At 41.1% G+C, this 26,332-nt stretch overlaps 1 protein-coding gene across 2 annotated transcripts in view; it reads right to left on the bottom strand.

Annotated features, from left to right (window-relative positions):
- mast3a (microtubule associated serine/threonine kinase 3a) overlaps positions 1 to 24,606 on the bottom strand; it is a 28,573-nt gene extending 3,967 nt beyond the window's left edge. The window contains exons 1-25 of one of the 2 annotated variants that reach the window (XM_067605493.1): positions 24,123 to 24,606; positions 21,317 to 21,405; positions 20,496 to 20,568; positions 18,374 to 18,394; positions 18,076 to 18,154; positions 14,645 to 14,802; positions 10,352 to 10,427; positions 9,925 to 10,134; positions 8,391 to 8,492; positions 7,652 to 7,784; positions 7,133 to 7,218; positions 6,367 to 6,452; positions 5,839 to 6,047; positions 5,511 to 5,649; positions 5,101 to 5,233; positions 4,849 to 5,014; positions 4,335 to 4,436; positions 3,673 to 3,795; positions 3,270 to 3,382; positions 2,902 to 3,083; positions 2,200 to 2,321; positions 1,913 to 2,101; positions 1,157 to 1,380; positions 502 to 624; positions 176 to 312 (exon numbers count right to left, since the gene is read on the bottom strand). In XM_067605493.1, coding sequence (XP_067461594.1) covers positions 176 to 312; positions 502 to 624; positions 1,157 to 1,380; positions 1,913 to 2,101; positions 2,200 to 2,321; positions 2,902 to 3,083; positions 3,270 to 3,382; positions 3,673 to 3,795; positions 4,335 to 4,436; positions 4,849 to 5,014; positions 5,101 to 5,233; positions 5,511 to 5,649; positions 5,839 to 6,047; positions 6,367 to 6,452; positions 7,133 to 7,218; positions 7,652 to 7,784; positions 8,391 to 8,492; positions 9,925 to 10,134; positions 10,352 to 10,427; positions 14,645 to 14,802; positions 18,076 to 18,154; positions 18,374 to 18,394; positions 20,496 to 20,568; positions 21,317 to 21,405; positions 24,123 to 24,208 — 3,161 coding nt within the window. In that variant the 5' untranslated portion in view covers positions 24,209 to 24,606. The remainder of the gene's footprint in view (positions 1 to 175; positions 313 to 501; positions 625 to 1,156; positions 1,381 to 1,912; positions 2,102 to 2,199; positions 2,322 to 2,901; positions 3,084 to 3,269; positions 3,383 to 3,672; positions 3,796 to 4,334; positions 4,437 to 4,848; positions 5,015 to 5,100; positions 5,234 to 5,510; positions 5,650 to 5,838; positions 6,048 to 6,366; positions 6,453 to 7,132; positions 7,219 to 7,651; positions 7,785 to 8,390; positions 8,493 to 9,924; positions 10,135 to 10,351; positions 10,428 to 14,644; positions 14,803 to 18,075; positions 18,155 to 18,373; positions 18,395 to 20,495; positions 20,569 to 21,316; positions 21,406 to 24,122) is intronic. The other variant, XM_067605494.1, reaches the window with a different exon arrangement.
- Between the last annotated feature and the right edge of the window lie 1,726 nt (positions 24,607 to 26,332).

Here is a 26,332-nt window from a genome sequence, read left to right as displayed (position 1 = left end):
TCCTTAGACCACCTAAAAAGTAAGAAACTTGGAGAACGGCACTGTATGGCTGTTCCTTAAAGCCACTGGCAATTGAAGTGAAAGTTGTCTGTCTGAAATCCATCACTTGACTTACAGTTAAACAACGTCAGACAGGAATAACACAACAGAAATTCTGCATCCTCCCCTCATGTACCTGTCCTGTCCGTCCTTCCTCTTGCTCTTTTTGCTGCGCCGAGCCATCTTGGCCTTGTAGCTCGCCTTCCTGGCAGGGCCCACCTTGATCGAGGTGTTCTCCAGTGCAGTCGTCTGCAGGGTCACCCTGTTGCCACTCTGTTGAAAACAGATCATTGACATAAACACCCATTTTCAAGGCTTTCTCTGTTTCTGATACAGAGTTAAGACAAGAATGACAAAATGTTTTAGAAAAAAAAAACTCAGCAGAGCATTTGGCTGCACTGAGGATCATCAAAATAAATGTGTGTACAGAAAAATTATATCATATTTGAATTATCTTTGTACCTTGAGCAGAAGCTCCACCACCTCAGTGTGGACGAGTCCCTGGACAGACTCCCCGTTGACGTGAGTGATGAGGTCACCAGCCCTCAATCCTGCCTCGTGTGCTGGACTGCCCTCCTCAACACACTGTGGATGCAAACACACACACACAACCTCAGATCAAAATTACTGGTCAAGCAACAATCTAATCAGCTGTTACTAAGACCAACAACGTTTCAGCTATGCAATTATTGTAACCAATGTTTTCAGTAACCAAAAAACAGATGCATTTATGCAGCTCCTTAGAGGAGTCAAAATGCATCTGCAGAAACTACAGAGTTGAGATGAACCAGGCTTCAGCACAAACATTTTCTCATACAGGTTGTTAACTGTCTAATTCACTGGCTGTACAGAAGTGGTGGCACCAAAACTTTTAAAAGGTTGTCTTTCAGTTTCTCTGAAGCTTGGATACTACCTACAGGAGCTTAAAATTTATAAGAATTCAAAATTGTTCTAATATGATGAAAAATGGCCCACATGAGGCCACGTCAAGATTTTTTAAAATAAACAATTTCTAGAATTAAATGTACACGTCTCATCACAAAACTCTAAATCTGTGGAGAAGTTCACACATAATTATCCCCTCAGCACAAGCTCCTCTTTGGATAAGGACACATACCCAGACCATGTGGTGCACAGTGTAGACGTCAGTGTCTCCCATGTAGACTCTGATAGCTCGCAGCGCAAAGCCAAACCTCTTCCCAGAGCTGTGGATGACCACAGGAGGCCTGAGGCAGCTGACGCTAACAGAGAGGTCCCGGCTGGGGGACGAGTCTCTGGACGAGGGGTTGGAGGACAGGGACAAAGATGATTTGGGGCTGGTAGGAGGACATGCCGAGTCGTCTGGATGGGGAGAAGAATATGATCAGCAAGGTGAGTAGAGATGAGTAGAGACTTTATGGATAATATGTAACTCTGACTGCTACTTTTTTTTTTTTTTTTTAACATTTTGTGCCATTCATAAGTTATTTGACAAAACAGCTTCTACAAAAATACCAAAATGATAATATCTTTAAAATGGTGGTTGATTTTCTATGTATGATTCTCAGTTGAATCAGTAAAAAGAGAAAACATCATGAGCAAAGAGCTCAAGCAACATTATTGTTATCTTGACAACAGTAAGGTATGGATTTATGGTTTGTGTTTGGGCTGTAGAGGGCACTGTAAACACATGAATAGTCTTAGCAAACAGAAAGAGATTATAGTCGTCTTACTAAAAGATTATGTTAAAAAACATGCTTATGACGTTGTATTCATCCCAGATTCAATGGGGTGAGTGTACTTATCTTCTTTTATTATTTAATTCTTTTATTTACAATATTTGTCTCACCCTCCTTTTTACATTTTATAGACATTATTACTATTATCTGTGTACCTGGGGTAATAATGAGGGACAGGCCAGAGACTGAGGCAGACTTGGGGACTTTGCCAGCTGGCGATCTGGGTTTCTCTGGGGTCTCCAGCTGGTGGGCGATGCGTCGGGACGCCCCTCTCCGGAATGACGGCCTGGTGCCTGTGCTGTTGCTCCGGAGACGAATGCGCCGCAGGTTGGAGACCATCCCATCTAGGATCAGGAAGCAAAGGAGTGAGACCACTGGCTTTTCACGAATGCAAAATAACAAAAGGAGAGAATGCAAAGAGGTCCGTGTTTGTCAGTCTCACCTTCCTCCTCGGCAGAAATGGCAAAGCGAGGCATGACGTCGAGGCTCTGGGTGCTGTTCATCACCAGCGGGCTGGCGCTGCGCTCTGACTGGGAGGAACTGGATGAAGCACGGGGACGCAGACTGCAAGGTAATACACCGGACACAATAAATACACCAGAAGAGTCTCTTTTCAAATTTGGGTGATCAGTGAAAACAGCAACTATGGCGAAAAAAACCAACAGGAGACAAAATTCAAAGATTTACCCTAATTTCTCTCAGTTTGTATTTCATTTCCATATGTGCGAGTAAATGAGCTCTGGTATGACGTATCTTGTTCCGTAGAGAATAGATTACATTCATTTTGTGGAAAAACATGAGCTTGTGGTCATGAATCATCACATGGAAATACTGATTTTATCACAACTTCTAGGTAAAAGTCAAGTCAGCTATTCCTGACTTCACAGTTAATTTTATTCAGGGTAACAGGGGGAACTGGAGCATTTCCCAGAATGCACTGAATGGAAGGACACCTATGAGCAACTTAAATGTGTCCACCTGATCAGTCTGCATGTCTTTGCACTGTGGAAGAATGCCAGAGCATACTGAGGAAACACACACACACCCAAGTCACATTTTTCATAAAATCTATCACTAACAAGGCTTTTAATGTTTTCCTTTCATACACCAAAGATGTAACTTTTTTCTCTCTCAGGGCTCTCACCTTCCCCTGTGTCCATCTGCTCTTTTGTCTCCACTAGCCAAGTGTTTGTGTCCATCGCTGGGGGAAAGGATTCCTCTGCCCTCCCATCGCTCTTCCTTCTCCTCGCTGTGGCTTCGCTCTGATGACGACAAGCTCTGGTTGGACGGCGTGGAGGTGGACAGGTGTTCTGTGCTGCTGTACACCTACAGTTGAAGAGGAAAGTGAGTATTTGGTTTCTATTTATCATACATAGATGTGTTTTACTAAGAATTCACCAGGCTGTATCTACGTATAACTTTAAGTTACAGTATATATGTCTTTCAAATCTAAAATACCATTCATGACCAACGATGGAGGTTGTGTGAAGTGAGCAGAACCAGAACAAGTACCTTGCTGAAGCGATGGGCCACGGAGGAAAACTGTCGGAGCTCCAGAGAAGATTCATCATCGTTGGTTTCATCATCATCATCTGAGCCCATGTGACAGTAGCGCTCTGATCGGGCTGTAGGGAACACAGCGACAGCCATGATGCATTAAAAAATGAAGAACTGGTGACATAGTTTTTTTTACCCCAATCAAAATAACCACCAAATTAGTTTTCTGCCCCACAAACAAACATCAAAATCCTGACATCTGACTCTCACTGGAGTGTGTCCTCCTGTGGTTCTAACAGAGGTGTGTCTAGTTTTGTCTGTGAGTGTGCGGATGGATTTATATTTGCATTGTAGTTAGATGAGTTCCTACTACCTCACAAATGGCTTTGTATGTGTATCAGTCAGTAAATCCACCTACTGTCAAAATAACTGGTGTCCTCCTCCGTCTCTAGTTGAGGTATGAATTCAGCTTTCTGCCTCAGGAGGCCGTTCCAGTCCAGACCCAGGAAGAACATGTGCATCTTCACCTCAGTGGTTCCACCTGGAGAAAAACAAACATACATGGGTTTGTATATCTGCCCATCTAGGGCCTGGTGTACAGCTACTCCTATGCCAATTTAAGAACTAATATATTCCGTTGTTGGAAGAACATCCATACTCTTCTCTCATCGGTCGTCGTGACCTCTATCTGGTTTAAAATAGCCCTTCCATGCTCAAAATGTTGCCATTATAATACTGTCATGATCACAACTTCAAAGTCAACATAAAAATGCACATTGGTTGCTCAATTTCAGTCAAAGGGGAACACAAAACACAGATGTAGGATGTAGTCAGGTGACAGGTCTACCGTATGTGCGTATAGGCGATTGCCGAATAAAGCCTCAAAACTGGCTCACACTGCCAGCATTTCTACACATCTAAATCGTACTGACTGTTCCCCTCTAGTGAGACGTGTCTCAGCTGGCCACAAAACTGAAAGGGTAAAGGTGACAAGAAAATCGGTGTGTGCCTATTCTTGTCCGACCTGGGACACAGCATGCATCTATACGCTCATCCATCATCAGTCACTGTGGGACCAACCTGTTCCCAGACGCTCCAGAGGGCTCTGTCTCAGCAGTCTGGTGATAAGATCCTGGGCATCAGCAGGCAGAGCATCCTCCCCATCTGGCCAGATGATGTCATCTAGACAAAGAAGCACATATCAGTGACCCAATGAAGGGAATCAAATGTATCTAAAGGTGACTGACGTGATTGAACAGAAACACTGAATAAACGTAAGGTGGCGACTCAAAACCCAAAACTAAAAGATATTAAAAAAAGATTAAATGGAAGTTGTATGTGTAGATAAATTACAATAATGCATTAAAGTAAAGCAAATCCAGACATCCTTCTCCCCGGCAACGCCCTCCAGCTCCTCCTGGGGGATCCCAAAGCGTTCCCAGGCCAGGGTTCCACCAGGAGGAGCTGGAGGGTGTTGCCAGGAAGAAGGATATCTGGCTTTCCTTACTCAGTCTGATGCCACCACGATTTGGTCCTGGATAAGTGGTGGAAAACAGATGGATGAATGGATGGATTAAAGTAAAGGATCTCTTACCGTTGACCACCTGACCAAACAGCTGTTCTGGTGTGTCTCCAAAGAAAGGAACACAGCCCACTAGAAACTCATAAAGGATGATGCCCATGGCCCACCAGTCCACAGGCTTCCCATAACCCTGCCTCAGGATCACCTCTGGAGCAATGTACTCCGGAGTACCACACACCTGCAGAGGAGGATGAGAGAACACTGATGTCAGCCGAAGTCACAAACAGACGAGATGAAGAGAAGACGAGATGTGAAGAGACAAACCTGTTTGTCGATGAACTCTCTGGTATCTTTCTCAATGTGACCTTCATACAAGTTGGTGGTCATGTTCATAAGGCCGATCTTGGACAGCCCAAAGTCTGTCAGCTTAATGTGTCCCATGGAGGTGATTAACAAACTACAAAAGGAACGAAACGCAGAAATGTTTCATATTACATCAAACGCTAACCCAAAAACATAAAATCTCAGATTGAGCTAAAAATATCAAAGACTGAACATTTCAAACGATTCTGCTCGAACTTCAAAAAGATTGCAAGTTTTTCAAAGATGATGGCAAGTCTATAAATGATGAAAGCTTTAAAGTAATTAGGTGCTGCTTGAAAGCAGAGATAAGAAAAGTGAAAAATGTGCAATATGTGGGAATATTCTCATTATGCAACTGGCTGAGGACTCACTTGTCTGGTTTGAGGTCTCTGTGTACAATGCCGTAGTTGTGAAGGTACTCTAAAGCCAGGACCGTCTCTGCAAAATACATCCGGGCCATGTCCACAGGCAGAGGACCGATGTTCTTCAACAGGTTGGCACAATCTCCACCTTTAAGTATAAAGGAATCAGGTCAGATTCTTTATTTGGCTTTCTTAGTTGGTGTGAGACTGTGAGACGGAGAGCGTGCAGTGGACAGGCTTCTGAAGACTGAAATAGAAAATTATAAGTGTGCTTCATAAAGCAGAATGGACACACAGACCTAAATGTGTGTCCATGTACAGTCCAAACCAATCTTACCTTCCACATACTCCATGACCATGCAGAGGTGCCTCCGTGTCTCAAAAGAACAGAACATAGAAACCACAAATGGGTTTTCAGCAAAGGTGAGGATGTCTCGCTCCACAAACACCTGCTGGATCTGGTTTCTTAAAATCAGGTTCTGCCGGTTTATCTTCTTCATGGCAAAGCGTTGACGGGTTTCCTTGTGGCGCACGAGAAACACAGCCCTGCATGGCAGTAAAGAGGGGGTGAAGGGGGGAAAAAAAAGTAGAGAAAGAGAGAAAATTACAGGTCAGACAGGAATAGGAGAGAGAAAACAGAAAGAAAAATAAGGCAGGAGAAGGGAGGAGGAAACATTAGCATCACTACTGATCATCAGCTCAGACATGAAATGAAATTGACTGGACAAATTTGCGGTGCAAAAGACAAAAATACAACAACAGCACATCCTCATTTTAGTTTCTTTTCCGCTTTTATTGGGCTTTCTGCAGTGTCCGCAAGAAACTGAGTCAGTCAAACACAAACAAAGAAGTCTGTCTTACTCACCCATAGGCGCCATTACTAATGAGCTTGATAGTCTCAAAGTCACTCTCCAGTGGTTTCCTACGCGGAGGGGTACAGGCTGCTCGGCTCTGAATCATACATATAAACACAGGCCAAAAAGAGAGAAGGAGAATAACAGGAACTTAGTTGCTTCTGAAAGGCATTAATTTGTGCACTTTATAACTTTATTATGATAATATGAAGTATTTTTGTCTCTGTATAAACAACAGCTCCATGTAACCTTTATACTGTATCTAACCAGACAACCCCTTCAGTTGTGTTGCACACAGTGTTGTTTAGCTCAACACCATGACCAAATGCGACTGCCTTCAACAGTCTTACACCTACTACTGATAATTCTGTCACATTCAAGGTGGTGAGCCAACATTCATACCTACTTCACGCAGTGATTGGCCAGCTGGCCGGAGGTGAGAAAGGAGTCAGGGTTTGAACTTCTCTCTCTAGCTCTCCTTTTTCATTCTTGACAAAAACTATTTATGTCACTTTTCATGTGAACAGCTGAGTGCAACACTATGACTGCCTTCCAGGAGAGACTTTCTTAAAATATGCACCGTTATCCCCGTATTTAAACGATATCAAGTCTCCCCCACCCCCCTCCCCTCGGCTTTTCACTCCGCCCTTGAGTGAAGCCGTTCTGAATGACTATAAACACATTTGATTTAATTAAAAAAAACGTCTCTGAGCAACCATAAATCGACCTTCAGAGTCACACTACAATTCGTTTTATCTACTTCGTGCAAGCTTCTACCTGTATAAGTGTTGCCTCTCCAGTGTCATCAGACTCTCTGCTGGCCGCCCTGTGACTTGGGCTTGTTTGTTCCAGATGGACCATCTCTGTAACAGCAGCAGACACACCAGATCAAATTCAATTCAGCTTAAATGAACACCAGCGAGGACAATTAGTGCTTATATCAACTGCCTGACTGTCTAATGATGCTCAATAAAACTAACTCAACATAACATTTTGTTATGTCATTAATTTAGAGGGTTTCAGTTCAGTTTAGTGATTAAGGGTTTCAAATTCAGTATTAATACTACTCTACTGCAAGATATTATGTAAAACTGCTGATATGCAGTCCTGCCATCATCAGTGATCTTCTCTTATCATCATTCTTATATTACCAAAGACAAAGGTTTGCCTGCAGTAAAGGCAAAAAATGAATAAAGTAATTATTGTAACAGCTCAATAGAGATAATACTGTAGTACAAACATACACCTGAAATTGTATAAAATGATAAAAATCTAAATGAGGAATCAATGCAGCACCTTCAAGGGGATCCCTGGTGAGGCCGAGCTGGCTGATGATGTATCTAGGAATATCAGTCTTGATGCCCTGGCCCACCTTGGCATGACCCTCTGCAGCTTCCAAACGCTGGTAAAACTCTTCTGGATCAAACTCCTGGAGGAAAGAAAGAAAGAAAGAAAGGACTTGTTGTGGTTTCATTGGATTTTACACATTATTTATTTGGCTTTGACTTTTGAAGCAAAAAACAAATAAAAAAGTGTTGCAAGAGAAATACTTTGATAGAAAAGCTACAAACTCCATGCCAGGAAAGAGACAGGAAACACATATTGCAACATCTGGAACAATGTTTTTCCTGTGAAATTTAATAAAACTAACAAAATTACATGCACCGTGCAGTATGAATGTTACTGTAATTGCAACAGACATACAGTTCTCATGAAAGAGTTAGAACGTGTCAGAATGTGACGAATATCTGGGCTAATTTCAAGACTTGCTACACGCTTACCGGCAATTTTAAAGAACTCGTGAACTTATGTGACTGCAATTTAAAACATAATCCTGTCCAGCAAGGTAAACCTGCTGTTGGCTTCTCACAACAGCCGACTGTGTTATTACTGAAGAAACTATAATTACTACAGCGTGACATCTGCATTTCAAAGGATTGATATTTTGTTCAAGGCTCTGAGCTGGCGAGCATCACGTTGATATCATGTCACTCTTGAAGCTATGATCACTACTGCGACTGCCAGTGAGTCTTACCAGACACTCCAGGAGCCTGGCAGGCCTGGAGATGATGATGAGAATCTTCTTCACCAGTTTGATGATGACGGTCACCTCCTCGCTCTCTGATCGCTCATACGCCTGATCAGGGAAGGACAAAGGATGACGGATTATTATTGTGACGTAATCTAATTGGCACAAGCCATGAGGCAGCGCAGCTCTTCCACAGAGGCTGTCTGAACTTTGCTCTGGCACATATTTTTAGCATCCATTTCATCTTCTTACATTATCTGTTGGTGATTTAAGGGATCGTGGCAGGTATTTCAACATCTTGCATCAATTGCGGCGAAGCAGTAACTTATTTCTGTGTTCTGCCGTCAGTTTTATGAATAATAGAAAAGATTTCCAAATGTGCTTTTATTAACGCTCATTGTCTCTTTATCTTAGTCCAACATTGCCTTGCCTTGATCAAACAGCGGGTTCAGAGACTGTATTTCAGAGGTGGTGAAAGAGCGATGTCTAACAGAGTTCAAGTTAGTCAGCTGGTTAAAGGCTCCTTCTCTTACCCTTTCCAACCTGTAACAAAATGTGTAGTAAAAGGTGTCATCTTCCAACAGCTGTTGGAAAAAACGGCAGCACTCACCATAAAGCTGCTCAAGCCGGTTAAGATTTTTCCTAAAAGTCCTTCAAGCACACTGAACCAGTGTACAGGACAATGTTTTTGGGATATCCTAATATTGCTCATATTGTTAATTTTAAAGCATCACCCATGACAAAGCAACAACAGGACTACTGCATGAAACAAAAGCCATAATTCCAGAGAAGTATGAGCTAGCACAAGGAAAAATCTGACAAATCTGATGTGTGACAGAAGGAACCGTTTACCTAAAATAAAGTCTTTCTAGGCTGGAAAATCATTTTTGTGGCCAAGATGAAAAAATACTTACAGAAATGTGGTTTTAGTGGAAATTATAGACACAATAATGGCTATCCCTGTTGTACTGTAGCATAAACTAAGCTACTAGGAGACTGGATGAAGACAAGAAAGCACTGCATGAACTGTGCTATCTGTGGCAACATTATAAATGAACTCGATGTTAAATTACCCAACTTTCTGAGTTAAAAAAAAAAAAGTCATTCGGGGTCTGCAGCAGAAGCTGTAATCTATTTAGCAGAAGGCAGCATTTGCTGTTGCAAAAATGGTACTGGAAAGGTTATGTAATAAATCATTACATAATCAAACACTTGACCACTTCCCAAATCTATGTAATAATGTAAAATGACAACACCATTACTGGCCAGTGAACTGGAATCAGCACCGAATGAGAACCAATCAAACAGGCAATTCCAATTCAATGTTCTCAGTAGAGCTACAGTATAACATGCAATGTCCCAGAGGGCAATCTGAGCTACCAACCATCAGAAATCTACTGGCTGTGCCTTAGAAGGGAAAAAAAAACACTGGCTGAGCTGTTGAATGGCTGCATAACGAACAAAAAAGAGAACACAATTATATGTGTGCTTTCTTAGAATCAGATGGAAAAAACATTTCTTGAAGGTGGGAAACACCCACCTCATGCAGCAGCTTCTCCAGTTTCTCCTGCAGCTCCACAAAGTACCTGGAGGTGACCAAGGCTTTCTGGGACTTGTCCAGACAGTCTCTGGCGAGCTCCACCAGCTGGTGCTGAATGAATCCTAGCACACCATCAGCCAGGGGCAGAGCAGTGCCTGGGGAACACTCTGCAATGATGTCCAGCAGCCGACCCTCCATCTGGGCTGTCGCCTGGGAACCAACCAAGATGGAAGACTTCATTTATAACCCTGACAGCGGTGCTGTGTTAAGAATTTCTTTAAACTTGACTCCAGATTTTGACTTTGCCAGGAGCATTAAAATCTGCTGTCCTGGTTTCCATGATAAATGATTATTTACTAATGATGTTCAGCTAATAGAGCTCAGAGAGAAAAGCAGACAGAAAGAAGTCAAGATGTATTCACTATACCTTGGGAAAGCGTTCTTTGTAGACATGATTCATCATGACAATCTCATTGTCAAATGTTCCACACGTCCGTCCAGGGCTGGATGAGAAACAGGGAAAAGAAAAATGTTGGAACAGATATGAAATACAATCTGAGAAATATCATATGGTATTTTTGCAGAGATAAAATTAAACATTTACAGATGCCAAACTCAAATAATAATAAAAAAAAAACAATAAAAGTGATTTGACAACTGATGGAGGAGAGGCTTACATTACAGAAGCATGTTTAGTTAACTCCCTTCCTTCTAAATCAACAGACAGTTTTTCAACAAACCAGCCAATAAACAATATCAATCACAACTGTTTTATTCAAGCTACAAAAAAAATCTATGAATTATAAATCTTGCTTGTAAGAATTCATAGTAAATGCTTAACTGAAAGCGTTTACTGCTACCCCGGGTCATAAACACAGCGTGTTTGAAAACGACCTTAACGTGATTCAGATCAGTTTCTTATCTGCAGCATTCGTGACCACATCTGTTGTCTGCAAATGGATTCAGTTACAAGAGGGCACCTTTTAAACTGTCCATACATGTTACAAATCAATGCACTGTCATCAACAATACTAAAAATAGCAGCCCCGGGTGCCCCTATACATCACATACTACAAATAACAATATCAACATGTGACATGCACTCTACTATTTCTGGATTACCACAACAGTTGTACATGCAGTGTGGTTTAATGTGAGGGCAACCTCAACGGTTAACCTCTTAGGAACTATTTGAGGGCAATAAGAAATTCTTCACACACCCCCTGGAGCTATTTTAGAGCAACATTGACACTTGTCAGTCATCTATTTCAATTGGAAATACATGGGAGTAATATAGATGTGTTTTTAAATAGCACTGCAAAATTCTGTCACATTAATTGAATAAGTTACGTAACTCAACAGTCTAGCTGAGCAAACCTCTGGTGATGTTTTCTTTTTAATGTAGACGGGTGACAAATTAAAGGAAAAGCCAAAAAAAAAAAAGTATCTTAGTAAGGTGTTGATCCACCACGTGTTGCCAGAACAGCTTCAACGTGCCTTGGCATTGATTCTACAAGTCTCTGAACTCTGCTGGAGGGATTATTTGATGATGGTGGTGGTGGAGATCGCTGTCTAACACGTCAGTCCAAAATCTCCCATGGGTGTGCAATTGGGTTGAGATCTGGTGACTGCGCAGGCCATAGCACATGATTCACATCATTTTCATATTCTTCAAACTTTTCATTGACCCCTTGTGCCCTATGAATTGGGGCATTGTCATGCTGGAAGAGACCACTCCCATCAGGATAGAAATGTTTCATCATAGGATAAAGATGATGACTCAGAACAACTTTGTATTGATTTACAGTGACTCTTCCCTCTAAGGGGACAAGTGGACCCAAACCATGCCAGCAAAATGCCCCCCACAGCATAACAGAGCCACCAGATCCCCTCAGTGTAGGGGTCAAACATTCAGGCCTGTACCGTTCTCTTGGTGAACGCCACACATGCACTCGTCCACATGTCAAGAATATAGTGAAGGATGAGTTACATCACTTTTTGCCACATCTCCTTCTAGACCATTGCTTATGGTTTTTGCACCACTGAACTCTCAGATGCATTCATCTTTGTAATGAGGGGTTTTTGCATTGCAACCCTACTATAATATTCCTCTCTATGTAATTGTCGACGGACTGTTCTTGCTGACACAGTCTGATCATGTCCTGCATTGACATTCTCAGTCACCTGAGGAAGAGTTGCTCTTCTGTTTTTCCTTACATATCGCACTAATGCACAAGTATCACAGTCATCAAATGTGCGCTCTCGACCACAATTTCCAACTCTATTTACTGATGTCTTTCCCATAGATCTGCAGATATCATTTTAGTCACTGTTCCTATTGAAACACCAGCCAGTTGAGCAGTTTTTGTGACTGAAGCTCCTGCCATTCATGCCCCAACACTGAACCCTTTTTCAAAGTCACCCTTTCCTCTTGCCATCTTGATACAAAGTCAGGATCAACTGGACCCACTCAGCATTTTTATACAGTTTCTCCGCTCCTTTATTCAGGTTTTTGCTTTACTTTGTCACACGTCTGTAGTTGTTAGAGGGTTTGTGGAATCTCATGTTAAATCAGTAAACAGCTGATCAGTCAGCAGTTAAATTTACAAACCATACAAAAGACTATGTGTAAAATCTCATCTTCTTTGTAGCACATAACACTAGCAAGCCTACATCATAGTAAATGTAACCATTTGGAACATTTTCAACTTTAAGTACTAAAATGTTAAGATCCATAAATAATTATGAACTTCTTGTCCACAAGCCTTGACTGTGATCTGTCCCCTTTAAGTGATCACTTCTGCAAACCTAGAACACTTAACACGCATCTAGAGGCTTTTCTGCCAACCACAGGAAGGCCTGTATGTATATGTAGCACATGCAGGGACACGTCACAGAGAGAACAACTACATCAAAACACTGCCAACACCCTTCACAGCCCAATCCTCCAGCAATCTCAAAACTTTCCGCTGCTAGAACTATTTAGAAGGCTTGTTTAAGTTTTCATGAGAACAGCAATGCTAAATGATGAAGAAATAATATAGTGTAATCCAGGGGATCACTAGTAACCAGTAAAGAGGCTTTCATCCGGAACCACATAAAATAATTATCAAACAACAGTCAAATCCTTCCAGCCAGTATTTCATTATTTATAATTATAAATGAAAGACGTTATAGAACATCAGGCCTACGTTTGTTGATTTGAAGCTGAACAACAATCTGACCAAATGTAAAATTGTTTGTTTGCATTTCTGATTACAGCTCTGCTACTGCGTAGCACATTGATGCTAACTGTAGATTTTTTTATTGCTGTAATACTAGTAATTGTTCATTTTCTGTCATTTAATAATTTTATATTGATATTTAGTTTATAATGGGTTCTGTTTAGGTAAGCAGCTGTGCAATAGAGAGAAAGTGTACAGGAGCCTGTCACTTTTGCTCATTGCACGCCTTAAGCTCCTGTATGTGGTTAGGTTTATATGAGCTCCACACTTAGCATCTTCAATTAGTGCAGCAGAATTTTCCAAGAACAGTGTAGCATTAAATTGCAGTTTTAGTTAGACATACCCCTTAGCTGGGCCAAAAAAAGACATGTAAATGTTAGCTAAAAAGTCTACTGGGAGAGAAGGAAGAATTAAACAACTAAAAATACAAATAGCAGTCATGGCTCTGATGGTCAGCAGATTAGAGATTCAGTTACCTACTGAACTAAAGACTTAGATGAGTTGTTTAAACTTGGAAGGTTAGCTTGGCTAACTAGCTAACACAACCAAGCTAACACAAGTAGGATTTGGCTGCCGTTTAGCCACACTAGCGTGAGGTTCAAATTCTAATTTTACCAGTTGTTCCATTACTATTGTTATCGTGGGAAATATAGTGTCCATAAACATCACACTTAAAAAAAAAGAAAGAAAAAAACATTTTGCATGCATCCTGACATCTTTGAGTATTTCCTTTTTGCAACTTTTTCAGTATGAATATGCTACATACTGCATTATGTGAAGCACCTTGAATTACCCTTGTGGTTTAAACGTGCTATATGAATAAACTTGCCTTGCCTTATATTACAAAAACAGTTACAGTTAGGATGTTGTATGGGAAACAGTTTTGTTTCAGAAAGTAATATTAGTAATGTCAGCAGTGGGCTTCAGTCAGTGCCAGGTTTCATGAGGGAAGGACAGATCACAGGCTCAGCAGTATTATATATAGAAAATCGAGCATATAGAACCTACTTGACCACATCTTGGCAGGTACCAGTACATTCTCCACGCTGCATTTATGACTCCACTATGCTCTACCTGCCTGTAAAAGTAATTGCTTTTCCAAGTCCTTTATCTCCTCTGCTATCTGTCTACTCAGTTCTTCGAAGGTCTTTTTATCCTTTTGTACTGCTTCATGTCTTTGTGTGTATTTTTAGATATTTCGGATTATTAACGTTATTTATTAGTGCATTTATTGACAATTCCAAACATAATTTTAAAATTACAGCTTTTTATTGTTTTAGCTTTCTTCACCCATTCATTGTGTGTGTATGTGTTGACCTTGGTGACAAGCTGCATACGCTTGCCTTTGCAGGGTTAAAGAAAGTTGTATTGAAATGAACTGATAACAGCCAGGAAACGTCTGATTATTTGGTTCCCAACTAATGAGATTATCTCCCCCCCTGTGCAATGCTGCATTACAGAAATGTTTGTGGTTACTGTATGATTCAAAAGGATACCTGAGACTGCGTGAGCGGAGCCTGACAGGGGGCGAGGGATGTGATCCTTCTTCGTCTGCCACGCTCTCTGTGCTCCGGAAATGTTTGAACAGGAAATGGAGATCATCTTGCGTGGGCTTTAAGGGCAACTGGTGCAATAACTCCTGGGAAGAAGAGGACTGGGAAAGAAAAGTAAAGAGGGGATAAAGAGAAAGGGGGCATGTGCAGAGAGAAGTAGAAAGCGGGAAAAGATATTTTACAGATGTCAGTGTACTGGAATAAAACTGTAAATATGTAAAAACAATAAATTCACGAAGCCTCAATTTCCTACTTTTGTCTTCTTTTATTTGCACATTTGTATAAATGTCAGGTTTTGCTTCCACAGCTTTGATGATATAACATCCTGTGTTAAAAGGCTTCCTCTGATAAGAGACTCGCACCACTGCTCTTTCAGATTCACTCATTATCCTGTTAATACTCAGGGCCTTAAAAGCTTTCATGTTCCACTAGAGATCTGAATTAGATTTAACACTTGACAAGGACATGCTGAGGAAAGCAGCAATAAAGCCAAACATCATAAATCCCAGTTTTTAAAAAAAATGAGTCTGTGAGCTTTAGTGTTCTGCTCTCCTGAAGCAGGATTTTTGTCTTTCCTGCTGCAGCATGCCCTGAGGCAGGCAGCACGGCTGTTGTGCTGGCCATGCATGCATTCATTTTTTCTTTCCAGGCCAAAATGTGTGACACACAGCCTGGAATTTATGAGAACTCCCATCTGGCTGGTATCTTGTGTTTCACTGGAGGAAGAGCAAAGGGAAGAGTGGCTCATCTGACTGGAGGAAGAAGAAGAAGAGAGAAAAAGTGAAAGGAAAGCAGAGAGAAAAAAGAGACAGATGGAGAAAACGAAAGAGCAAGGAAGAGACAGAAAATAAGTGATAGAGAGAGGGGGAGAAAGACACCCTGAGGAGGAAACTAGAGACGTGTCAGAACCGAGCGAAAGCAAGCATAAAGACCTCACTGACAGCAACCCTGAAAGGGGCATTGTGTAGCAAGGGCTGACCTCACCATCTCCGAGCCATGTGGTTGGCCGTACAAAATTACAGCCGTGACAGAGGAGCCGGCTATTGTTTTTAATGGCTAACTGCAGTTTCAGTAACAAGTTTTAAGACCAAATCTCAAGATAATCACCACAGAAACGGTCATCAAAGATCTGATGGGTGTAGCTGGCCGACGCAGCTCAAATCTCTTCGTTTGGCTTTTCCCAAAAGGAAAAGTTGATTGAGGAAATGTGGAATGGTGTGCAGTCCCTTTTCATTTATGATGTCATCCAGGAAAAAGCAACCGTGCGTTTCAACAAGACCTGTGTTATTTTAGTGATTAGCCTGATTATTCCTGTACTTTCCTTCGGCCAAAAGGGGCTTCACAGAGTACAGCTCAAATTATTGTGGTATGAAGTCATTTATTTAATAAGGATTGTCAATAGAGTAAAATATTAACTTTCCAACTACTGCAAAATTTCTATCACTTTCTGTTTCCACTAAAAATACAATGTTGCCAGAAAAATACACCAAGAGGAGTTAAATTTTGTGTATTTGAATTGTCATGTACTGTATGTATAAAACGCTTCATCTTCAATCATAACTATTACTGTAAAAATCATTCCAGGAAAACTCTGGGAAGGTATTTGAGGATTCATTCCCATTTCCTCTCTGCAGTGGAAAGCGTGATAAAAGGCCAATGATGCAGGGACGCATCACCATTGGACACATCCTGTTATTATCGCTGAGTCATTATTGATATTACATCCATCTCCTGTCAGCTGTTTTGTATAAATCAACTTGCTTCTCAAAAAAGGATGGTCAACCGGACGGTCATATTAAAATGTTGACATGGTGTAAAGTTCCCTGCCGGCCTCTGACAATGTACTTACAGTGTCTTTACTTGCATTGGTTATAAAAATGATTTCAACAGTACTGACATATTTAGGTTTACATACTCTACAGATGTCACAGGTCTGTCTTTTGAATATAAATCTGTCATCAGCAGTAAACTTGAAAAGTGGTTATAAAAATGTTTGCAGTTTGTTTCTTCACTGAGAACAGAGACTGAGCTCAGATTTGTGACATTTACAATTGATTTCAACAAAGTCAGGTTCTTATGGCAGGAAAAAACAAATCAAAACAAATACATTTCTCAAAATTCTCTTGCAGCATGATCCACTTCTGTTGTCCGTTGTATGCTAAGTGTGTTTAAAGCACACATATTTATGCCAGGATATGGCTAATTACACTGTTTTTGTCTCAGTCCTCTCACGTGATCCTGCTGAGCTTGTGATCAGTAACATCGTGCCCCTGCTGAGCAAACTATAAACTTTTCACAACGCTATTTCAAGTATGCAAGGGGGTGAGCGTTTCATATTCAAAAATATATTTTGGGTGAAATATCACTTTAAACTGTTATAGTTCTGTAAGTAACGTATGTTCAGGGTCAGGTGGTATAACTCACACTTTGGCCCGGATCAAACAGAGCACTTTTTATCAGCCTGAGGCGGCTTTTTGTAATCGTTTTCAATGAGTGAAGCTTTTTGCTCGCTGCTTTTGTGTTGCTGAGCGCCTCACGTTTTTACAGGAGTGCCCTGAACGCCTCAAGTTGAAAAAACTTCAAGTCAGAGCAGAAAAACACCTGACGTCGTTTGCGTTTTTTCCTCCGTTTCCCAATCAGATGAATTGAGATGCGGGCCTTCTGTGACGGTGACAACAACAAGTGGAGATAACAATCATGAGAGACAAACAAGTGGTGGCAACTGTAGTTACCATGATGAAATACAATCTAAAAAAAATTAAAAAAGATACAGATCTGTGAGTTTATTTCACAGCAAAAATAACAGTTAGGCTGAGGACAGGTGATTTGGTGGTTGTCTAGCAGCAATTAAAAAAAAAGACGCAGCTCCTCTTTTTTTGAATTGTATGCTTCAACAAAAAAAAGGCAGTGCGGTGCGCCTCGCGTTTTGCTACCTGCAAAAAGCGCTCTGTCTGATCGGGGCCTTTCACGGTTCATCTAAAATATGGTCCAGGTGCAGAGGCTTTCTATACAGGAACTCACTTTAAAATGAGGTAACTGTAAATCAAGAACCATTTACAGGCAGATTTAGTATTTCCTTCTAACACCTACACTGTGTATAATCTGATGGGATTTACAGTTCAGTCCGTCAGCACCATAAATTTACAAGACACCAATGCCCTGTAAACAGATTAATACAGAGGATAAGTAACACAGGGAGCTACAGTAAATGGTCCCATGGCAGTGGTTTAGACAGAGATTAAATATCTGATAGAGGAAAGAGACAGAGAGACAGAGAGACAGAGAGAGAGAGAGAGAGACCTTGCTGACATTGACGATTGCAGTGAGATGAGAACAAAGGCACAGAGAGAAACAGAGACGTAGACTTAACTTACAGATACTGAAGAACTGGGTGCATTGGTGCAGTATCCAGAAGAGGGAACAGACGCCACAGACCACCTTCGGCCATCCGCTCTGCATAAACAAAATAGTAACAGACATCTCATTGGTTATCTACTCATCGTTTACGTCACCTACACATCCTGTTGACTCCAATCTTCAAAAGCTTTTTTTACACCTGCAAAATCTCAACTCAATAAAACATTTTACCATGCAAGGCCAAGAGAGATAACTGATCTGATGCTTGAAACTGTGCAGATGAAAAGAAGAAACACCAGTTTCTCATTTTCTTACCTCTCAGTGCGGGCCAGTTGGCTACCCAGATGCGAAAAAAGGAGAAGATGCGAACGGAGCAGGAGGGAGGTGAAGAAGAGGAGGGGCAGGCGGAGACACAAAAGTGAGAAAGGAAATAAACACTGTTTAATGATAGTGACAGAGAAAGTCTGGCTGTCATAGTCATAGTCCTGTTTGTCTGTCACGGCACGCAGCCAGTGGCGGTCTGCTGCTGAACACCTGCCAAGCTGCTATCATACTGCAGCACTGAGACCCACAGACATTTAGTTCGTGACTCATTATAGTAACACACACACAAACAGAACACACATACACAGTGCCTACAGTTACACTATGCAACACACGACCAGAACTGCAACAAACAGAAACCGCAACCTTTATGTGTAAAATTTCCACTTATGACAGTACACCCCCCCCCCCCCCGAATCTGTGATGAAAAATGATGGTCATATGTTTTCTTGCTGAAACCAGCTCTTGGGGGAATTTGTAGCTAAATCAAAAGGGTGACACAAAGAAATGTGATGGTTCTGCTCTGAGTGTGATTTAGGATTAGTGAGGTGTATTATATACGTGTGTGTTTTCTCATCTGGTTGGGATATGTATGCCACCCTCTATCTGTTATTAAACTGATACTAGGCTCTTGTATTAAGGTCCTGCAAGGCTTAAGGGGATAGAGGCTAAGATTAAAAACAAGGCTTTAAATCAGTGTTTGAATAAATGCCTGGGGTATAAAGGGAAAAGAATCTATTAGGGGCCGGTGCGTTGGCAGTACTCACACCCCAAGGTTAAAAACAAGCATCTTTAATGGTGAAGAGGGAGCTGCAGCTAAACGATTATGCCCACCCCTTGGGCACGGCTCCTTATCTCGTTATTCCCTCATTTGCATTTAAAAAACTTTTTCTTTTTTTTTAAATTTTTTTTATCCCTTTCGCCTGAATGCCAACTATTGTGTGTCTGGCTATTCCATGTTTACATGACAAAATAATTGCACAAACAGCAGGGCTATACAGCTTGTGTGAATAACAAATAAACCCAGCGGAGCTCTCGAAAGTGCAGTCACAGCATCTGTCTCCGCGCTGGCAGCTTAAAAAGTCTCAATAAATTTAGATGAGTCATGCAGGCTCGTGTGAGGTGATTCTATCAGGAGACATCCCCTCTCTATCCTTGAGCTTATGGTGCAATATGCCATACTGCACTGCAACATAAAATGCTAATTCACAACACATGATATTTGGAGATAAGTGGCATATACGTTTAAAACTACAGAAGCAGCATATTCTAAACACTTGTATGCATACTGTTTTGCCTACAATCTCCTTGCTAGCCAGTCAATAACACACTATTTTTTACTGCTGGATGAGGATGCCAGTTCCTCTAAAATTCCACTGAGTTGTAAGAAGCGTGATAAGAGGGCAAGCCCTGCAATTCTGCCCATAATCACAACAGCCCTGAGTAATGACTGTGTGCACCAACTCAACGTCTTAATTGGCTTGACAAACGCCAAGACCCATGTCCAGCAAGTGGCCCTGGGGCCTTTCAGCTGGTTGGACTTGCTTCTCCATTGCCTCATTTCTACTAAAGGGGCAAAAGGGAACAAGTCAGGGCATGCTCATTATTCATGCTACTCAGTTTTCTCCACAAAACCAAGTTTCTTAGGTTATTTTGCATGTTTTTTTTTTTTTTTTAGGAGGCTACAGCTTGAAATAAGTGAACAAAGGTGATGCTCTGTTTAATTCCACATGAGTTCATATTGGCTTGGTCTGGCATTTACTAGCCCTGCTGGAAAAAAAAGTCACTAATGAAGCAGCTTGGCTTTCTCTACCTCTCACTGCAGGTTCTTGTTACTACTGTTAAATGAATCATGAACGGAAAAGTCAATTCGTATTTCCACTAGCTTTTATTTCTTCATGTTTTGAACTGCAAATGTCAGATCACATCTTTGCAGGAAGAAAGACGGACCTAAATTAATGTTAAGATGTATATAATCTGCCGGGTTTTGGAGTTTTATCAGTTACACTTTTTTCCAGTGTAAGTATTAGGGAAAATACTACTGTAGTAATGTTGAAGAACTAGTCTACCTTAGACCACATCCATATTAAAAAACATCTAAGTTCGTTCTTACCTGCGGGCAAACTGGAAGTTGGCAGAGGTGCTGGCAGAGACATTTCTGGGGCTTTCTGAAGGACTGCTGCCAGCTGAAGAAACACGCAATCAGTTACAAACATTGGAAAATCAGGAAAGTACCGTATCTATATGACTGTTTATGTGTTAAATTATTTCCTTGTTTTACTTGATAAGTTTATAGTAAAAGGCATATAGAGGATAATGAGGCCTTTTCCCGGCTTAATCAAAGAATCTCAGTCCTGCAGACAGCAAGGACTCCTGTTGTTGATCACAACACACCACATACTCATGAAAGGTTCACTAAAGGGTTTCTATGCCAGCCCCTGAGGGCAAGGCACTGCCACATCCTGAGCTACTTTAAAAAATGGGTTTTGAGAATGAATGAGTCTCCATATGGCAATTCAGGCAGCTGGATGAAGGAATGGCTAGCCTAGAGGAAGCTAGATGAAAAATATCTTAAAAAACAAACACTGAAGAGGACAAATATTAAATGTCTTATGCACTATACTGTGGGCACATTATGTTCCAACTGCAAGAAAACCTTAATCATAACACCAGAGGGAAATCAGTGCAAGTCTTGTGACTTACAGCATCAAAACAAACAACTCTGAAGGCACATATACGAGACAGAAAGCTAAAGTAGTGGTCTGCTGCTACAGATGAACCCCTTCATCTCATCAGTCCATCTTCACCCACTTGTCTGTTTTCCATGTGATCATAGCTATGTGCAGTATGTCTAATTAGCCTCCAGTCAAGTTGCCAAACAGTATCACACGCTGAGCTGAGCAGACACGCAACTAAAAAACAACACACAAGTACCTGTGGCCAATGGGAGAGGCGAAAGCGGTCGTGAGAGTGTGGGCGACGGGGTACCGACCGCCAAACTCCTTCTCTTGTTGTTACGGGAACTGTGAGAGGAGGAAAACAAACAGGAGAGAGAAAAACATTTGCTTATGTAATGCAATTACAAACATTATCAGTGTGTTATCAGTGCAGTAAACAGTACAGTAAATAAAAATAAAGGTCAACCTATGAAACTCGGCCTGTTGATCATGATAAAGAAGGCAACTGTAACGACACTGGTAACGGTGTTTATATGTACACATACATGCATAGATACAAACATGTGTGTATGTAAATATAAAGAACACACACACAGTCATGAAGAAAGCAGTTACTGTATATAACTTTGAGTTAATGTTTGGAGAATATCACTTTTCTTGTGTTCTCATAATCTGCGTGTGTGCTTTTGAGTACAGAAGATACTAAAATAATGAAAACACCTGAATAAATGGATATCTAGAACATAATGAAGACTTATGCTCTGTCTTCTATTTCCATACCAAGTTCTGAGCTGTGTGAACTATGTCGTAGGGAATATTTCTTGTGATATCTCTTGTGTCTGGAAGCATTTTCATGTGAAACTATGAAAAACATCTGGAAGTATGACTTCTTGTACCCCTGAGAGCACCTGATCCTATAAAATAGCCTACATCAATATATATTCAAAGAAATCACTGGACCCAATGACTCCTATGACATAACTGTGCTCACCATAACACACTGTCTGTACTGTTACAGACCCCGCACTATGGACGAACAGGATCTTTATCCACACATAAATAAGTTTGGTGCATCTAACTTTGGATGCAAACTTTTAACTTATAAAGCGACCTTTTACAGCTTTTATATTTGAAACTTATTGTTTGTATTGTTTTGATTTAAAACATATGTCTTTCTGACCTGCTGCTTGACTTCATTTGAAACCAGCCTTTGCCTTTTCTGGTACCATTTTATTCAAACTGTTTCTATATTTTAATATAGTTTACCAGACTGTGACAGTGCAGTATTTCTGATAAATGCAAAAACAGTTGACCACAAGCTATTGTGGTGGAAGTGGAAACTAGCAGAGCTCTTTTAGGGCTGACAGGTACTACTAATATAATTTCTCTTAGAATGACTTGCCCACACAGACGCCAGTGTGATGTGATTAAGCATTGTGATGCTGTTACTTTTACATTCACATTATTTTGTCCACTTCCTGGATGTTTTTGTGGTACCTGTGTATACCTGGCGCTCATTTTATAATATAATTAGGGCTCCTGTTTAGTTTGTTTTTGCATTCCCAAAAGAAGCCGGGTGTAATCCTATCAACTCTCTGTTTCATCCTGGAGATGTCGATGGCATCTCCCTTTCTCTCTGGCAGTGACCTAAAATAACTGAGGGGCTGAGACGACAACAGAACCTGACATTTCTGGGTCGATGCTGAGGCAGATTCACACAGCTGTATGGCCCCCCAAACCAAAAAGACTAAAACTGGCAAGAGACGGCACAGCAACAGAGAGAAGAGAGAGCCAATACATGCTTGACTTTTGCTTGAAAGCATCTATGAAAATGCTCCAACCACAGAATGACATTCTTGAGTGTGCACCATTTTACTCTTATCAGAGGAAAATAAATAAACAAACACCCTTTTTTCCAGTGGCCAAAAAAAAAAAATTACATGAAAGCATCACCGTATCGCACCATGACCATGTGAGGGTTTTATCAACAGTTAGGAGTGATAAGGCTACTCATATTTTGGACTAACAATAGTGGCTTGTAAGGACTTTGCAGGCAGCCATGTAGCATGATGAATATGGGCCACAGCCACGCAGGACTGCATGTTTCACATGTCTGCTGATGGTGAGGAGCTGCATTTACTCACTGAGCTCCATTCAAAGCCATGTTATGTTTAAGTGGGTAACATGACTGGTGCATAAGCCCAACCTATATAGAAAAAGTGCCTATGGTAGCAGGGAAAACTAGATTATATGGATTTATAAGATGAGGGTATAGGTTTTCTTCCAGGATTTCACTCATCAGTAATGGAGCTTGTATTATATGCCCTTGACTAAAAGCTGCTTCAACAAATGCACACTGCACCAGCAAAAATACACTTCATTATAGAAATATTGTGGTTATGACGGGAGATAAACACGCCATAAACTATGATAAGATGACTATGAACTCCCCGAGTACCAATGACATAGGGCATGAAAGGCAAAATATACTGCTCTGCTTTGGGAGAGCTGATTTAATTTATCTCACAGATAAAAACCACGTCTACAACAGTACAGTCCCACTAACCACATCAGTGTATCGATCAGCACTGGGACTTTGTGTCGCTTTATGCGACAGCTGGCAGCAGACAATGCAGTCTGCCCACACACAAACACCATACACACACTCACACACACACACACAACAGTCTACAATGGCCACGTTTCTCTGTCGGAAACAAAAACTAGGGCGGATGTAACCGACATATACAGTGTCGTACTGTAGACTATCACAGACACCACAACAGCATTATCAATCTGAGCTATACGCTGATAATGTTAGCAAACACAGTAGGGGTTACGTTTGCGTGCTGGTGAATCAAATAGCTCAACATAAACGTTCAACAAATTGCTGTTTGTCACACACTGAATGGCACAGCTCAGCAGGGAGCAGATGACAACTACAAGCAGAGCAGACGTTTTCCCTTTGCGGCAATTATGTCAACTGTATGGCTCTGTCTATACCTTCACATAGCTAGTCTGCTGTTAAAAAAGAAAAAAAAAACAGGCTGCGTTGTCTTTACCTTTTTGATCTTTTCATCATGGCCCCAGTCACAAAACTAGTTTTGTAGCTCGGCAACACAGTCCAATAATAATTTTGATCAGACATGGTGGCGACCGATAAAGCCAACCCAGATACTATGAGAAATGTCCTCTAAAGTGGGGGCATCATGTTGAACATCATGTTGAACCGTCTCTCCGGCCGAGTTGTTTTTACTGGTGGCAGTTAGCTAGGCCAGTACGCAGTGTCCAACGGCAGAAACTCCGTTCAGCTTCGGTACAAACTGACCCCGGACCCGCGGCACGGCAGCTCGGTGGAGATGAGCGACTTCTACGGCCATGTCCGCTCTGTTTCCTCTCCCTGCTACCAGCAATATTTCCGAAGCAGCCTGTCCTCAGCTGGATGCGACATTATCGAGTGATATCTTCGCCAAAATATTATAGAGTGATACAAACTTTCCAGCTACTGCACCGACGCACAGCGCAGCCGCGGCAGCTCGCGCCGGAGGGAGGAGAAACTAATGGTGCCTTCAAGCACTGTTGGAAATATTGAGATACCAAGTGGAAGACAAATGCACCACCCCGGAAGAAAAAAGACTGAGGAACTATGTATTTTAATATCGAGATTCAAACATCAGACATAGGCTATGTCTACAGATCAGTTTACATATTGAAATATATAGTATATATTTAAAAACAATGATAGTAAAAACGAGCACAGAAAGTCGTATCTAGGCTACAATTTTGAGTCATGGGGTTTACGAGTAGTCCGTGATGTTGCATTTAGTCATCAGGGAATATTGAGCCCCTCATGTGATTTCCATGCATTTCAAGGACTGTACAGTACATACAGTAGTACATAGTAGGTATATAATGAAGATGTAGATGTAATAGTACATGTGTTCAAAGTAACTGTTTTGTTCACTTTTAAAACCCAGCTGGTACCACTGTGATTAAACTAAAGTGAACAGTTTCATAAAGTAAGGCTATACTTACTAGGCTATTTCAATAATAATATACACAATATGTAGGCTATATTAGGCTATGTACATTTGTTTGGGAATGCCTGCTTGTGTCAAAGTGTACATGATGCGTATTCCTTTTTGTTTAGCTAAATTACTACAAATAGAGGCCCACGGCTTATTTTGTCCCCTGGTGAGTTCATCCAGCCCTGATAGGCTATTACACCATTTAAAATACACCACAGAGAAATACCAGCAAAGCAATGAGATCACTAAACTTTAACACAGACACACTACAGATCCATGACAAAATAATACAAGTGCTTTGTCTCTAGAGACAAAGCATGGGTGCAACACCAGAAAAAACATGGATTTTACCCCACAGTAAAATTAAAATGTCCTTGTTTGTCTCAAACATCTTGACTGTGGGTGGAGTTTGTGGGTGAGCAGCACAAACCTTTTTTTTTTTTTATCTCTTTAAAGTTTTTAAAATATACAGTATCATCTGTGTTCTGTATTGGGCTTATCTGATTTTGCTTCTGACTCACTTGGTGAAACTAACCTGGCTTAATTGCTCCTCTAAAGACAGGGGAAAGTCCCTGAACAGGTTAGAATGAAGAGATTGATGTTGTTCTGAGTAGGGCGGCTCCTGTTTGAGCAGCAAATTCACAAGCAAGTTCCGTCATACTGTTCACATGTGTCTCTTCTCTATTGACAAAACTTGATACAAAATGTAACTACTGAGTAAAGTTCCTTTTAATCATCAACCAATTTCTTCTGAAACCTGGACAAGGAAATTATCATAAGAAATAAACATCACCACCACATAGTTACCTGCAAGGGTTTGCTTGGGTGAAAAAAATAATCACATGGACACCAGATTATTAATTCTGGTGTAGCAAAATGAGACAGGATTCAGACATTCAACAAATATCAATTAATATTCATAATGAGCAAAGCTTCTTTTGCAATAAGGGAGGGGCGACCTATTAATTCTCTTGATAATGAAGAGCTGGCCTGCATACAGTAACTCTTCTCCCTTCTGTAATTTCATCAGAGGTGTTCCCACGTTATCTCTATCTCTGCTCTGCCATTCCAAGTTTACATAAAACCTGTCTGAGCGGTGAGACTGCTCTGCCTCTCAGGCAATCCTCGTGAAATGGCTCTCAGGAGAGAGCCAGGTAAACATATACTGCTGTGAAATACGGCACGCATCCACAACAACAATAAAGCTGACAAGTGACAGGCACCAGGCTGGTCTGGTTTGAGGA

The sequence above is a fragment of the Thunnus thynnus genome, chromosome 12, assembly GCF_963924715.1.
Source record: "Thunnus thynnus chromosome 12, fThuThy2.1, whole genome shotgun sequence".
In the NCBI taxonomy this organism is placed as follows: domain Eukaryota; kingdom Metazoa; phylum Chordata; class Actinopteri; order Scombriformes; family Scombridae; genus Thunnus; species Thunnus thynnus.
The sequence above is the reverse complement of the archived record's forward strand: the minus strand, read 5'-3'. Positions and strand labels throughout refer to the sequence as shown.